At 50.0% G+C, this 15,935-nt stretch overlaps 1 protein-coding gene across 2 annotated transcripts in view; it reads right to left on the bottom strand.

Moving 5' to 3' along the window:
* ACOT9 (acyl-CoA thioesterase 9) overlaps positions 1–15,935 on the bottom strand; it is an 872,728-nt gene that overhangs the window by 420,083 nt on the left and 436,710 nt on the right. For both annotated transcript variants that reach the window (XM_069639309.1, XM_069639308.1), the window contains one exon: positions 7,743–7,846. In XM_069639309.1, coding sequence (XP_069495410.1) covers positions 7,743–7,846 — 104 coding nt within the window. The remainder of the gene's footprint in view (positions 1–7,742; positions 7,847–15,935) is intronic.

The following is a 15,935-nucleotide window of genomic DNA, read 5'->3' as shown; positions in this document are numbered from 1 at the left end:
CCCTTACCCATTAATGAAAGTGGCAACCTGGTCCAAAATGTCATGCAATTCTCTATTCTATTCAAAGCCTTCAGCATATTCTGCTCATGTTCTACTTTCGGGTTATGAAAAATGTCCACTCCCAGGTATCTAAATGTGTGTCTCCCATTTAATCGGTAACACTGGAAGTGCGGCCCGGGGACTTCTATTGTGCCCTATAAGGGGGAATAAGGTCGACTTCTGTGCATTTATTGTAATCCCAGTCTGTGTAGCGCTCCAACACATCCAATATTTATTGTAAATTGGTCTCTGGTTGTTGTAGGTAAAGGAGTATATAATCTGCATACAGGGAGATCAGGTGTGTGTCGGGCCCTATTTTAATTCCAGCCTCATGATACTCTTTCCGTAAGTATACCGCTAACGGCTCTAAGGCCAATATAAATAACAGAGACCAAGGACAGTCCTGTCTGGTGCCTGTGCTTAACTCCCATTGTTCTGATATCGTGGTTCCGGTCTTATCTCTAGCCACCGGGTTGCTGTAGAATAGCTTTACCCATTTGACATATATAGGACCCATAACAAATCTTTTTAACGCTGCTAGTAACCATGGCCATCTGACCGAATCAAAAGCCTTGACTGCATCCAGTGAGGTTACTGCTATGGGCTGGTCGCTGTCTTGGGTCGGATCAATGACATGGTGCAGTCGTCTTAAATTACAAGTAATACTTCTATTTGGGACATAACCTGATCTGAATGTACAAGTTTGTGAATTACTGGTTGCAACCTGTTGGCCATCAGAGCAGTCAGTATCCTCCCATCCTGATTAAGCAGCGAAAGGAGGCTGCAAGACGAGCATTCCAATTCAGGCTTGTTAGGATTCAGCAATGAGACTATAACTGACTCTCTTAAAGACAATGGCAAAATGCCTTTATCTAGGGATTCATTCAGCATTGCCAATAGTGGGAGCGTAATTTCTGTCATTAATTCTTTATAGAACTCGCTAGGTAATCCGTACGCACCTTGACCCTTTCCCAATGGTAACCCTCTTATGATGTGTTCCAGCTCCTCTTTAGTTATGGGTGCTTCAAGCCTGTCTGCTTCTTCTGCATCTAGTTTCAGCTCTAAAGCCTCTTCCATCTCGGACTTTTGGGTTTCAAATGTCTCCTCATATAACGTTTTATAGAATTCATAGAAACATTTGTTTATATCCGGTTGTGTCTCACAAAGCTACCCGTTGTCTGCCTTCATTGCTCGAATCATATTGCACTCCTTCTCGCTCTTGTATAACCAGGCTAGCAAGCGCCCGGGTTTATCGCCTTCAGCATGCTGCCGTTCCACATATTTTCTGAAAATCAATTTACTTAATCTATCCCAGTGCTCTAAACACTCCTGCTGCAGGGCAACAGCTTCTTGGTCTCTCCCGCTAGGGAGGTCACTCTGCCATTTATGGCTTCTAGTTTAATTTCCATTTTGCGTAAGCCTCTTAATCACTTTCTGAACCCTGTTCGCCTTGGCGATTGCCATCCCTCTGATCACCATCTTGAAGGTCTCCCATAACATGCCTGCTGGCTCCACACAACCCGTATTATGCTTGAAGTAATCTTGCACCCCTACTTTTAAATGTTCCCTGAATGCATCATCTTTCAGGGACTCGACTCTCAGTCTCCACTACGGGATGCATGCTTGTGGGGGAAAAACCTGCCACGTGACCACCAGTGGGGCATGATATGAAGACAACACTCGATTTTTATATTCTGCCCCCACAAATTCCCACAAGCTGTCCTCGCCTGTAAAAATATAATCTAATGCGCCAGTGTTGGGGAGCAGCATAATGGGAACATCTGCGTGTCTGTGGGTGTAGTGTCGGCCATATGTCAGAGAGCTTAAATGCTTGCAACGATGTGAATAGGGCTTTGGCAGATGGGGCAGTGGGTTTGAATTTATGATCTAACCTGTCCTGTGTAGGGTTGAGCATACAATTGAAGTCACTGCCCCCTATCAGTGTACCATATATATGTGGACTTCTTAATGGATATAACATGTGAAAGTAAGCTACAGTCTCTTGATTTGGTGCGTGTGTATTAATTATTCAAAATTACCTGTGTTCAACCTAACCTCGCAATACAAACATCCTGCCCTCCTTGTCTTCGAAGGTCTCGAGCACACTCAAAGGTATCAATGGTGCTACCCATGTTAATACCCCCCTAGCATAAGCAGAGTATGACGAGCCCAGCGTCATACCTCTCCATTTCTTGGCAAGTGTAGTCTGTTTCTCTTTGTGAGGGGAGTCTCCTGCAGGAGTTCAATGTCAATTTCCTGACGCCTTAAGTACGTCATAATTCTATTCCGTTTAATGCAACTGTTAAGGCCCCTGACATTCCAGGACACAATTCTTAGTTCCCCCATCGCACTTGAAAATTCTGACACATCAGCAGGCCGGCATACAAGTTCAAGTTCTGCATATACACTGTGGATTCATAGGCTAACTCCCAACTAACTACCCCAACTCACTTATCCTCTCCGCCCCCCACAATTGCCCTGCTCAATACCATGTGCTCAGGCATCCCCACTTCTCGCTCCAGGGGTAGGTCCTGGTGCATGGGCGCAGTAGGCGGATACATAACATGCTAGTATCCGAACAAACAAATCCAAACTTGGGGGTAGGGCGCTCCCGCGTGGTGCGCTCTTAAATAAAGCACCACATCATAGACTCCTGCCTTTGCCATCTTGTCTTCCTGAAGCCTCCATCTGGGAGGGTTTTCCCCATCTCTTACTTTATATTTACAGTCCCCTGCTACCTGCAGATAAACTAGACTTCTGCATAGGTCTACTCATCACTACTTGGACCAGCCTCTGTACCCGTTGGCAAATTCTGTGTGTCCATCCATTTGTGTGCATCTGCAGGGTTCTCGAAGGAAATGGCACGACCTTTGTGAACCACTTTCAGTCTGGCCAGATACAACATGAATTTCCGGTTAGATACTCGTAATCTCTTTTTGGCTGCTATGTAGTTAATCTGCAGCTTCTGCACTTGTACGGTGTAAGCCGGATAAGATGTTATCGTGGTCGACGCTTGTTCGATTGTCCTACCTTTGCAGAACTACTCAAGGATCTTTTCCCTGTCGCGATAGTTCAGTATCCGGGCTAATATTGGCCTCGGTGGGGCTCCAGGTGGTGGCAAACGCATCATTGACACCCTTCTGAGTGCGGCACAATTCCTGTTGCTTTGTGTAGATCTTGTGTATGGGGCACCGTCTGTTCTCATTTGTGCACAACCATGCTAACAGGTGTCCAGGTTTATACCCTTCTATGTGTTGCCTCCAAGTATATTTTGCAAAACTGTGTTTGCCCAGTCTCTCCGAACATTCTATGCATTTTTGTCTTAGTTCAAACACCCCTGCGTTCTTGTCCGGTACCTGCCCTTGAGATGGTTGTGTCAAGCTTTCCTCTGCTAAGGACAGGTCCCTGTTAATGGTTGCCTGGACCCAGATTGAGCCCGCGATTGGCTTTCCTCTAATCACTACTTTCAATGCCTCCCAAAAGGACCCTGCACTTGGGACAGTGCCCTGATTATTGAAAACATAATCAATGATACCTTCTTTGATGCTATCGCGGAATGGAGGCTCTTGCAGTGACTCACTTCTAAGCCTCCGCGTTGGGATCGGGGCTATGGGGCGGCACATATTGCCACTGCAGACTGAACAGGAGTGATCTGACAAGACTCTGCCTTTATACTGAGCATGCGTGATGAGGTGAGAAAGTTCTCGCCCTACAAAGAAGTAGTCTATTCTTATACGCACCACATGTGGTGCCGAGTGATGCGAGTAGTGTCTGGTGTCCCCATGAAGGGCTCTCCAAGCGTCCACCAGGGCAAAGGAATCCAGGAGTTTCTGAAGGGCCTTAGCAGGCGACGCGGCTCTAGTATATTTAGTATCTGATCTGTCTAGGAGAGGGATTAGCGTACAGTTGAAGTCGCTGCCCCATATTATGTTACTATTCCTATAAGGACCCAGCCTGGGATATAGCGTTTGGAAGAACGAGGCTGCTCCATGGTTGGGGGCATAAGTATTCACAAAACGAGTATCCACCTGTTCAAGCAGACCCAGTACTACCACCAATCTACCCTCATTGTCCATTTTAACATGGGTGACCTCAAAGAGTACTGAGGGTGTGATCCATATCAAGACTCCTCGTGCATAAGCAGAGTATGTGGAACCCCATACCCCCATACCTCCCACCCCCCACTTGCTGGCCAGCAGCGTTTGCTTCTCAGCCGTGAGGTGTGTCTCTTGCAGCATGGCTATATCCACTTTGCACCTCTTGAGATATGAGTGGACCCTATTCCTTTTCACATAGGCGTTAATGCCCCTCAAATTCCATGTGAGGACATTTACAGTTCCAGCAATAGATTTCTCTCTCCCACTACTGAGCTAAGCAACCCTGACTCGACGCCTATCTGTACCAGTTCCTTCTGAGGAGTCTCAACCCAAAATGCCACTTGACCAGTCTATCAGCCCACCCTTTGGCAAGCCCCCCCCCCCACATCCCCAACAACTGCCCAGCTGCATTCCTGTAGCTCAGGCGTGTCTGCTTCTCTCATTCGTCCCAAGCCGGCATGCCTGGGACTAGTGCACAGCAGATAGGCACAAAAACAAGTGCCACCAAAAAAAAAAAAAAGGAACTTGGAGGGTGTGGTGGGTGCAGCCACGAGTATGGTCTCCCTCACCATAATGTATATTGCTGACCAACAGTGGAGCTCTGCCATTTACAGAGAAAGAAAAGAGTTGGTGAGCGCCAAAAGTCTGTTCCAGGAATGGTCCCATCCCTGGCCAAAGTCAGTACGTCTTGAAGTGTTCTCCCAGCAGGCAAACTCGGTGCTCCGCATAAGTGTCATCGGTCTGCTCAGAGGAGATGCGATCCCTCAGCACCAACCCGTACATCTGGAAAACCCCCTAGAATTATCCGATCCACAAAACCTTCCAGCAAAACCACATCCGCAGCTCAGTGTACCTCAGATGTTCCTAGGCACTGGCTGTGTAACACTTTCTCTGCACCTCTCTCAGTCATCCGTTCTGTCTCCGTCGATGAGTCCTATTTTCTCTCTGTCCATCCAGGCCTGCCCCTCCTCCGGGACCTCACAGAACCAAGACTTGTTTTTGTGTATGACCTTAAGTCGTGCCGGGTAGGTCAGCATTTTTTTCAGACCTGCCGTTCTAAGCCTGGCTTTCGCAGTCGAAAATTGTGCCGGTTCCTCTGGACTTGAAGTATAATCCGGATAAACTGTCAGGTCTGCCAACGCTCTCTTCAGTTCTCCCCCTTGTCTAGAAAAGGCCAAGATCTTCTCTCTGTCCTTATAATTCAAAGCCTTAGTGATGATCGATCTAGGGAGGGGTGCACCAGGAGGAGGGGGCCTAGCAAGTGCCCGGTGTGCCCTCAATTGTGAAGCCCTGTGAGGTTTCCGGGTCCAATTTCCTGAAATACCTTGTTTTCAACGTATGCACTAGGGTCTCTGCCTTCTGCCCCCTCTAGGAGGCCCACTATACGCATATTATTTCTCTGGGCTCTCCCCTCCACCTCTTCAACCCTGTTTTCAAGCAGGCTGATCTTCTGCTGTAGCACATGGATATCAGCCTGCATCTCCCCGAGCGCTCCTGCATTCTCCTTTACCTAGGGCTCCGGGGTATTAGTTTGTTCCGCCAGGCCGCGCACATCCTGGTGCAGCAGCCCAACAGCTATTGGTACAGCTTCGATCTGTGTCCCCAGGGTGGTCTTCAAATCTGCTATCACTTTTAACACCCGGTTATGTATCTCTATAGTCTCCCCTCTTTTCGCCTGCGCTGATGTCATACTTCTTTCTGGGGCATGCAGCAGGGGCCAGTGGTGCCCTGCTCACCCTGGCACTGTCTAGTCCCACACCAATAACACTTGCAAGCCGGCCTGTCGTTAGCGAGCATATGAAGAGGCTGCCTTATCAAGACTGCTAGCAGTCTGCTGGGGTTCTAGTGGAGCTTGCTGTGGACCACAAGGATCATAGGCTGTCCCTCCTGTATCGCCGCCCATCCCGGGTTCCTTTATGCATGTTATGTCGTTCCCCTCTACTGCTCATGATATTGCAGGTCGTCCAGAAGGGCAGTGCTCCATGGAGCTCGCTGTGCCCCTTACATGTCTTTAGCACTTCTAGACATGTACAATGGCTACTTGGCGTGTGCAATAGCTACTGGTCCCTGAAACTTTACTGCTGGTAGACCAGGCTTACTCTTGGGGCCGTAGACCACTGCTGTGCAGACTTCTACGATACTGCCTGCTAATATACAGTCTCTAGGCCCCAGGGGCAGTATCGAGGGTTCCGGATATGCTTGCAGCAATATAGTTGCAGCTTCAGCATTCCCATCGTCTCCGAGGAGCGAGCTCTGTGGGAGGGAAAATGCGCTACCTCAGTCCCTTTGCTCGCTGTGTGCCAGCTCGTTGCACAAGGATCCCCCGCGCCTCACCTCGCAGTCTTGTCCGAACCCTCCACAGCTTGCATCGGCACCCGCAGCCTTCGCGCACTACTCCGGTTCTCCGTCCCACTCTCCTGGGCGCAACACAGCTTCTCCCTCATCTCTTCACCGTCCCTCTTCACAGTCTCCACCGCATCCCGGTCGATGTCTTGGATTTTGGATGCGAGTCGCAGTCCCACACTCCTGCACGCCGTCCTGGGTTACAAATGCGAGCTCTGCATTTTCCCCCCCTTCACCTGGGCTCTTCAGGTGGGTTCCCCCACAGTTCCTTGCATTACTGGGCCCAATTAGCACATCTGGGCTCACCAATTCCTCGGCTCTTACAGGATCTGGTGGGAGCAGTTCTTGGAGTCAACATACTCCATGGCTGCAAGCCACGCCCCCTCCTTCTTTGGACCATATGTAGCTACAAATTCTTTGTACCTTCCTACAGCCCTCTCTACCTCCTACGATAAGCCTGGCTGCTCTGTCACCTACCAACACCTTGAGTGGCCCAGGCCTATACTAAGAGTTGGAATTTCTGTATCGCCCAAGGGATAGTCTTATAAAGTCTTACTTAGGTGGACTTCAGAAAAACGGTCCCAACACCCCACACCAAAGAATCTTTGAGTTCAAGCCGATGCTGAAATGTAGACCCTCAGATAACTGGTTTTAAACAGAATGTGGTATTACAACTTTTTATTGTGTGCAGATGTCAAAATGTTTGTTTTTGACCATATTTTAATCACTCACCCTTGTGATTAATTAGATTTAAAATATGTACTTTAGAAGTACCTCAGTCTGTCAATTACTCATAAAAAGCGCCCGACTAAGGCACTAGTCAAAAAAGCCTAACATGTATTTACATTGGACGCATAGAAATGGAAAAATCTTCTCAGGAAGATGATTATTTTGCAAACATGCAATCTAGGGTTCAAGCAGAAGACTGATGTTCTTGGTGAAAGCAGGAAGGATTTACATTGCACACCCCGCATACAAATAAGAGGAAGGATAGCTCAGGGGCAATGCATTTGTCTTAGAAATAAGACAACGCAGCGCAACACAGGTTCAAATCCAGATCCCTCGCTTAGAAATCACTTGTTGCTATTAAGCATGTTATAAAAGAACAATTATTACAAAAAAGAACAATTATAATTAGAACATGGTTGCAAGCACAATTAGACGGCTAAGTAGATAATACAAGTGCTTAATTCTGTGGCATTCACCTTCAAGATGGTTATGAAAATGGATTCACATGGAAAAGATTACAGAAACAATACAAACCTGAAGCATGTGCATCTTCACTTCCATGGAGCTCTTCCCCACCCAGGTAACATTTCCAGTGAACTTGATATCACAGTCTGGGTAAATGACTTTCTTGCAGAGATCTAAACAGAGATAGAACCACATTAAACAGACATACATCTGTATTGGGCAACAGTAAAAAAAAAAAAAAAAAGCTTTCCATTTCCATATCCCAAAATCAATAACCCATTTAAATAAGCAAAATTCCATCAATGAATTTCTAAAGATCTGGTCTTGATAAATTAGCCTGGGACCTTTGTTTAATGAACATTATCTAGTACAAAGCAACATCCCAATACCATGCATAGTTAGCAACATTTCTTGAAGTCAGGGGGTAGATATTTGAAAGAAGGTGCCCCCATCACTGGCAAGGTTAGCAAAAAGATATGAAACCATTTACAAAATGGACTAATTTCTCCCTTGAAGTACTATAGTGAGGCCCACATATTGATCTTTACTCACATACATATGGTTGGCTGGTTGGCATTCCATTTGTCACCCTTATAAAATAAAATGTTTATGGAGGACACCCAACCGAATAAGGTTTGCATTTTTACCCTGTAATTAGACCCATCAGGAAGCAGCAGTGTGTCATACACGTTTAAAAAACAAAAACTAATGTTGCCCCTCCTGTGGTGACTTGCTTTCATAGCTGTATTAGGGCTTACCAGTATGTGTTGCATTACAATCGCATGAGCCACACATGCCATGAAAGAGTCACAACCTGCAATCCGTCCCATTGAACACTTTTCTGCATAGGGACAGTTCCCTGTTGTCTGGAGTACAGCTCATCACTGTCTTTTCCCTCTCGCATTACATTTTTTAGTTAAACCTGAAACATGAGTTTATTTCAAATTGCTTAATTTATCTCAGCTGCAATTGGTAATTTTGGTCTTCATAGTTAACCAAATCCCCCCTCACTGGCAGGTTATTTATTGGGCCAAGGTCATTCAAGGATTTAAAGTGAAGCAGGGGTACTTTCTTTTGATAAGATTTATGCTACTTTCACAATGTGTCCAAGATGGGCTGGTGGCAGCAGTTATTTGTCTTCCATGGGTATCATTTTTCATGCATGCACTTTCGCATTTAACTGCATAATGCCTTTTTGAGTACAATATACTCAAAACGGCTGTGCCACATGCCCAATTCTTTGGCCATCTTTCCCATTGGCATGCTTCCTACCCTCTCAGGTCAGGAAATAACATATCGAAAGCCCTTTTCTAGTCAAAGCGGCAGAGTCTACATCTGGACAAATGTGGGAGACGAACTGTCAAATCCCAATTCACACTCTGGCCAAGGGGATGTCTGTTGGTGGACATATGTGGGACAAGAGGCTGTTCAGGATTGGAGAGCCATTGCCAGTTTGAATGGTGTTGATCCACACTAGAGGAATATGGGTGACCCTGGCTCAAGTCTAGAATAAATGGGGGACTCCTGCAGCCATTTCTTCAATCATTGTTGGAGCCAAGACTACTACAAATACTTGCAGCCAGCTGAAGACCAGTGGACGGACATTTAAGACTTCCAGCAGTGCCTCCAGCCAAGTCCTGGTGAAGCTCTGTCTCTCTGGACTGATCTCCTGAAGTGCTTCAACCCTAGGCTAGAGGGACCAACTAACCCTTACCTCTGCACACAGATTCTGCTTTCATCTCAGGACATCCTGTCGGCTGAGCAGCTCTGTCCAGGGCATCTGCTATGCATCGGTTGCAGTTTACGAGTTTCACCTTGGAACTCTTCTGGTCGCCCTCTTGCGGCGCATGAACAGTCCTCCTGCTCAAACTAGAGGAGGAGCTTTCCAGGAGCAGTTCCTTTCTGCTTGCCACGCGAGTGTGATAATCATCACTGCTGCCAGCTTCCATTGTGTCCTGGGGTCTCCAGTCATCAGGGGACTCAGTGGTCTGCATTTCAGGAGACCTTGGTCATCCAGCTGTCCAGCACCAGAAACTGTTAAGATTGGTTTTCAGAAAACACCCTGTGTACAGATTCTGAGAGGCCATCCTATTCTGTTGAACAAAGACAAACACTAATGTCTAGCCAAACACTATCTGGTAGCGTGACTCAAAAGCAAGTCTTAGACTCAAGGAGGGCATGATCCTGGTGAAGGGTTCAGTTATGCACACACAGAGAACTCTTAATTAAACAAGTTGGGCAGAATTTACAAAAAATAGTAATTTATTTAGGTCTTAGAACAAACTCTTAGCAATGAAAAAGCACAGATAAGTAACTCACTAAATATTCACTACTAATAGATACACATTCACCTTGATGTACTCTGCTAAGAGTACTAATACTTCACTTTTAAATACAGTTAGTCATATATGTCAAAGCACTGCAAGTGTAGCAAAGCAAGTAAAGAAATGGAACCAGGTAATTAATCATTACTTTGAGAAATAATTGGTTTATGTATTTGAACTCTTTTTATTAGTTTGCATAAGAACATGAACATAAGACTGCAGTTTTTCCATAAGATTCCTTAGCAAAGTCACAAAAGCAATATGTGAGCAGGCAACATTTTGACATTAATCATTAGTAAAGTCTCTGGGGTATTAGTGGCACGCGCCGTGGACATTAAGTACACCACATAGGGCCCCCATATATTCCTAGGTCTAGTCGCCGGATGTAAAGTGGTGCTGTATTCAGCTTCTTCATCATGGCAGTACAAAATATCAGTTTTCCAAAGATCATGTAGTTGAGGGCAACTCCTACCCCACACCATGCCAAAGCTTCTCGCCAGGACCAGCAGGAGACCCAGGAGGCATCAGACATGACCTGCCATCTCTTTTGTGTACCCCAGCATGGCAACGAAAGGGGACGGAACAACCCTTTTTCCCCAATATCTTACTTATAGTTTAAAAACTTGGGATCAAAAAGTATGAACTCTGGGGCAGTCCCACGAAATATGCATAAATGTGGCCAGAGTAAAACCACATCTCCGTGCAGGCTTTGGACGTTCCAGGGAAGAACTTATGCAGGTCAGCTGAGGTGAAGTAGAAGTGGTGTAGAAAATTAAAGTGAATAAATTTGAACCTACTGTTGAGTGAAACCCTTTTGTCTGTGAACAGCAATAATGCCATATATCATCCGGGATGGGATCACCAAGGGACTTCTCCCATTTCTCACGCAAGTAATCTGCCCATGTATCTGTTATTTGTGCCTACAGCCCAGATAAGGAACAAGTTACTTACCTGTAACTGTTGTTCTCCAGCATGGGTCTGGCATGGATTCACATGCTCATGAATATTCCCCGTCAGGCCGGGAATCCTCGGTATAGAAATAAATCAGTATCGGTTTCGTTTCTGATCGGTCTTTCTTAGTAGTAACCAATCACTGGTCTCTGGGTCATACTGCCCCCAGCCAATGACTGCCCTCTCCCTAAGCCCCGCCTCTGGCAGCCATCCTCAGATTTGGTAGCACGTAAAGTGGCAGTATGACCAAGTGAAGAGCCGCAGAGGGGTAGGCGGGAGGGTTCGCATGTGAATCCATGCCAGACCCATGCTGGAGAACAACAGTTACAGGTAAGTAACTTGTTCCTTCTCCAGCATGGGGTCTGGCAAGGATTCACATGCTCATGAATAAGAGAATACATAGCAGTACACACATGCACAACCACGGGAGGTGGCAACAGGCTCAACATTAAGCAATACAACAACTCAACATTAAGCATCTCTTACCTCCTCACCAGGCTCACCTTAAGCGAACAGGTTGCGCAGCACTGCTTGGCCGACCCTGGACTCCTCCCTGGAGTCCCGATCAACGCAGTAGAAACTTGTGAAGGTGTGCGTCAACCTCCATGTCGCAGCCCTGCAGATGTCCAGCAGGGGCACACCAGACAGGAACGCCGTGGTAGCAGTGATCGCTCTGGTCGAATGGGCTCTCGGACGGCCGGGCAGCAGTCGGTTTGCCAACCGGTGACAGTGCATGATGCAGCCGGAGAGCCATCTGGAAACGGAAGTCTTCGAGAGAGCCTTCCCTTGATTCACAGTCCCAAAGTTCACAAACAGCTGTGATGTCTTCCGAAAACTCTTTGTGCGGTCCATGTAGAACTTCAGCGCTCTAGCTACGTCCAGCGAGTGCAGAGTTCTTTCAGCCAGCGCAGAAGGAGACAGGAAGAAAACTGGCAATACCAAGGGTTCATTGAGGTGGAAGTCCGACGGCACCTTCGGCATGAAGGAGGGGTGCGTCCTCAGCACCACCCTCGTGTCGTGAAACGTCAAGTATGGCGGCTTGCAAGATAGGGCCTGGATCTCTCCCACTCGTCGTGCGGAGGTGATGGCCATGAGAAACGCTGTCTTCCACAACAAACTTCAACGGTGCCGAATGCATAGGCTCAAATGGGGGCCCCATGAGCCTGGTCAGCACCACGTTGAGCTCCCACGCCGGGGCAGGGGCCTTCACCGGCGGGAATGATCGGAACAATCCTTTCATAAATTCCTTCACCAGTCGATGAGACCACAAGGACACCCGTCCCGTAGTTCTGGTGTATCGTGAGATGGCGGCCAGATGTATCTTGATGGAAGCGTGAGCTAGTCCAGCCTTGGCCAATGACAGTAGGTACAGCAATACTTGAGGGGCCGTAATCCGCAGAGGGTTAATCTTCTGTGCACGGCACCAGACAGAGAACCTCTTCCATTTATGTCCATAGCACTTGAGAGTTGAGGACGCCCTGGCCTTTGCAAGAACCTCTCTGCAGTCGGCCGGAATGTCGTAACCTCCAAACTCTAGTGCTGCAGGAGCCAGGCCTGCAAGTTCAGCGACTCCGGGTTCTGGTGAAGAATGGCGCCTCCTTCTCTGGAGAGAAGTTCTGCGTCCATCGGCAGCTTGACTGGTGTGGACGTTGACAAGTCCAGAAGGTCCGGGAACCAGATCTGTCTCGGCCACGCCGGTGCGACGAGGATCATCCTGCAACGGGACCTCTTGAGCTGGTTGATGAGCCGGAGCAGCAACGACAGCGGAGGGAACGCATAAAGAAATAGGACGTCCCAGGGGAACGAGAAAGCATCGCGCATGCTCTTCGGCTGGGGGAACCTGCTGCCGAACCTCCGGCACTTGGAATTCGTCGCCGTCGCGAAGAGGGGTTCGCCCCATCGTCGAAGAGTCGATCCACTTGATCTTGGCGTAGTTCCCACTCGTGGCATGAGCGCAGCTCTCTGCTGAGTGAGTCAGCGATCGTGGTTTTTATTCCTGCCAGATGAAGAGGCACCAGAAACATCCCTTGGGCGATGGCCCAATGCCACAGATCCTGGGCTTCCTTGGATAGGGCAGGGGATCTGGTTCCGCCCTGCTTCCGGATGTAGAACATCGTGGTGGTGTTGTCGGTGAAGATCCTCACCACCTTGCCCTTGAGGGACGGAAGAAAAGACCTGAGGGCCCAGAACACTGCACGGAGCTCCAAGATGTTGATGTGGAGTGACTTCTCCTCCGGGAGCCAAAGGCCTCTCGCGTGAAGATCTCCGGAGTGCACTCCCCAACCTTCCAGGGAGGCGTGCGTCGTCACAGTCACCTGGTGAGCTGGGGTCTGAAAGTCCGTGCCTGCCGACAGATGAGAGCAGGTACCCCACCACCGGATCGCCTGACGGAACGGCTCGTTGAGGGATCCTGTCCTCGAAGCTGCCCGTCGACTGGACCCAGCGGGCGTCGAGGAACTCTTGAAAGGGGCGCATCCGAAGCCTGCAAAGGCGCACCAGATAAATGCAGGAGGAGATCATCCCGAGGAGGGACTTGATAGATCTTACCCTGGCCATGTCCGTGGCCAGCAGACCCTGCACCTTGCCCAGAATAGTACTGGTCCTTTCCTCCGATGGCGAGGCCAGCCGCGCCACTGTGTCGAGCTTGGCTCCCAGAAACAGGGCGATTTGCGACGGAACCAGGTGGGATTTTCGAAAGTTGGAGAATCCCAGGTCCGTGAGCAGCTGGACGGTCTTCGCAGTGTGCTCCACGGCGAGCTCCCTTGTCCTTTCCCGGATGAGCCAGTCGTCCAGGTAGGGGTAGACGTGGATCCCCTGTAGGCGCAGCCGCGCCGCCTCCGGTGCGAGGCACTTGGTGAACACCCTGGGTGCCGACTTCAATCCGAACGGGAGGGCCTTGAACTGGTAGTGCCGCCCTTGGACCACGAACCTGAGGAACGTTCGGTGTGTTTTTAGAATGGGGATGTGGAAGTATGCATCCTCCAAGTCCAACGACGACAGGAAATCGCCCTCCTCCAGCTGTCCCAGCACGTGCTTGAGGGTGACCATCCGGACCTTCTGTGCCTTGATGTACTTGTTCAGTCGTCACAGCTCCAGGATGGGGCGCCATCCTCCTGTCTTCTTTTTTACGAGGAAGTACCTTGAGTGAACTCCGAAGCCCCGAAGCCTCTTTGGGACGAGCTCGATGGCACCCTTCTTGAGCATCGCCCTTACTTCCAATAGTAGTTGAGGGACGTGATCTTCCTTCCTGGCCACGGGTGGAACGCGAGGGCACTTCTTCTGAAACTCGAGGGCGTGCCCTTGGGCCAGGGCGTCCACGGTCGGTTCAATCTTGTTTGGAGGCCGCCTTTCCTCCTTGACCTCCCTGTCGACGACGACGGGCACCACCTGATTTGCCGCGTCCCCTGTAGGCTTCCTGGGACGAAGATCTTGCCGCTTGGCGGTACGTGGAGGAGCCACTGCCGGATCCCTTGGAGGCACCTGGTCTGCCTCCAGAGCTCCAAAAGGACGGCTGTCGTTGTTGGAGCACTCCCAGTACCCGGGCAGTCTCCGTGTCTGTCTTGATGGCCTGAAGGGACTCATCAACCGCCTTCCCAAACAGGTTGTTCCCGTCGAAGGGCATGTCCAAAACCTTGGTTTGTACGTCCTGGCGGAAATCCGTCGCCTTCAGCCATCCTCGTCGTCTCAGGCAAACGCTGTTGCCCAACTGACGGAAACCGGTGTCGGCGATGTCCGTTGCCACCATGATGGCGTGGTCCGAAGCAATCTCACCTTCCTGTAGGATTTCAAGGGCCTCAGCCCTTTTGGCGTCCGGAAGGAAGTCCAACAGCGGGGCGATTTTGAACCACAACTCCCCGTCGTAGCGGGCTACGATAGCCAGGGCGTTGGCCGCCTTGATAGTCGTTGCTGCGGATGAGATGACCCGTCGTCCCATCGTGTCCAGCTTCCTGCCCTCGCCGTCCGGCGGGGAAGTTGATGTCGAGGCCGATGCCCCCCCAGCTTTCTTCTTTGCCGCCGCCGAGACGACCGAATCCGGGGTAGGTTGCGCCCGAAGGCACAAGGGGGCAGCGTCGGGGACCCGGTACTTCTTCTCGTACTGGTCCCTCTTTGCCGGCGCCGTGGCAGGGTTCTTGAGGAGGGCGAGCCCCTCATCCCAGATGTCATCAAGAAGTGGTACGGCGAGGACCGTCTTCCTTTTAGTCTCGCGCCGTTGGTAAAGGAACCCTTGCTTCTTCTCTTCTGGGCAGAGCTGGAAAAGCTTGGATGCCCTGGAAATCATGGCATGAAAGGATCCAATCTCGTCGGGCGGGGACGCCCGAGCAGGTGACGATGGGGGACACGTCCCGTCGTCGCCTCCGTCGTCATCTGTACCTGTCGTAGCTGTGTCCGTGCCTGTATCATCCCCATGGGTAGTAGACCGGAGGTAAGGCAGAGCAGGCCGCAGAGGTGGGAGAGGTGGCGTAGGATGCATCCTCCTCTTATGCGGTGGACTTTCCGAAGGTCCCGGTTCCGGTTCCCCCGTCGGGTCTGGCTCAGGTACTTCCGTCGGGGGGAGGGGGAATCTTGTCCTTATCTCCGAGCATAAGGACTGAAGCTGACAAAATGGCCGCCGAAGTGTCCTGCGGCGCCGGAAACGACGGGCGCGAGGTCTCTTGAGGAACCTCGTCGGCGACACAGTCGCTCTCATCGTCGCCCTCGTCGGGATCCCTCCCGATGGGCTGGGCCTCTTCCACGACTTCTTCAGAGGTTGTGTCCGTATCCACGATGGCCACCTGCCCCTGCCCCACCTTTTCCAACGAGGACTTCGTGGGGGTCTTCTCAATGGGCCTGAAAGACGACTCCCTCCGCAGTGGCAGGGAGACTCTGGGTCCTGAGGTCGCCTCCACTGGCGTAGCCTCCACAGGCTGAGCCAGGGCCGCTGTGACATCCTCAATCGAGGTCTTAGCAGGGTGAATTAAGGCCATCGTCACCTTCTGTACGCCTGGGG

Source organism: Ambystoma mexicanum, chromosome 7q, assembly GCF_040938575.1.
Source record: "Ambystoma mexicanum isolate Mex_15411 chromosome 7q, UKY_AmexF1_1, whole genome shotgun sequence".
In the NCBI taxonomy this organism is placed as follows: Eukaryota; Metazoa; Chordata; class Amphibia; order Caudata; family Ambystomatidae; genus Ambystoma; species Ambystoma mexicanum.
This window is presented reverse-complemented; position numbering and strand designations above follow the sequence as displayed.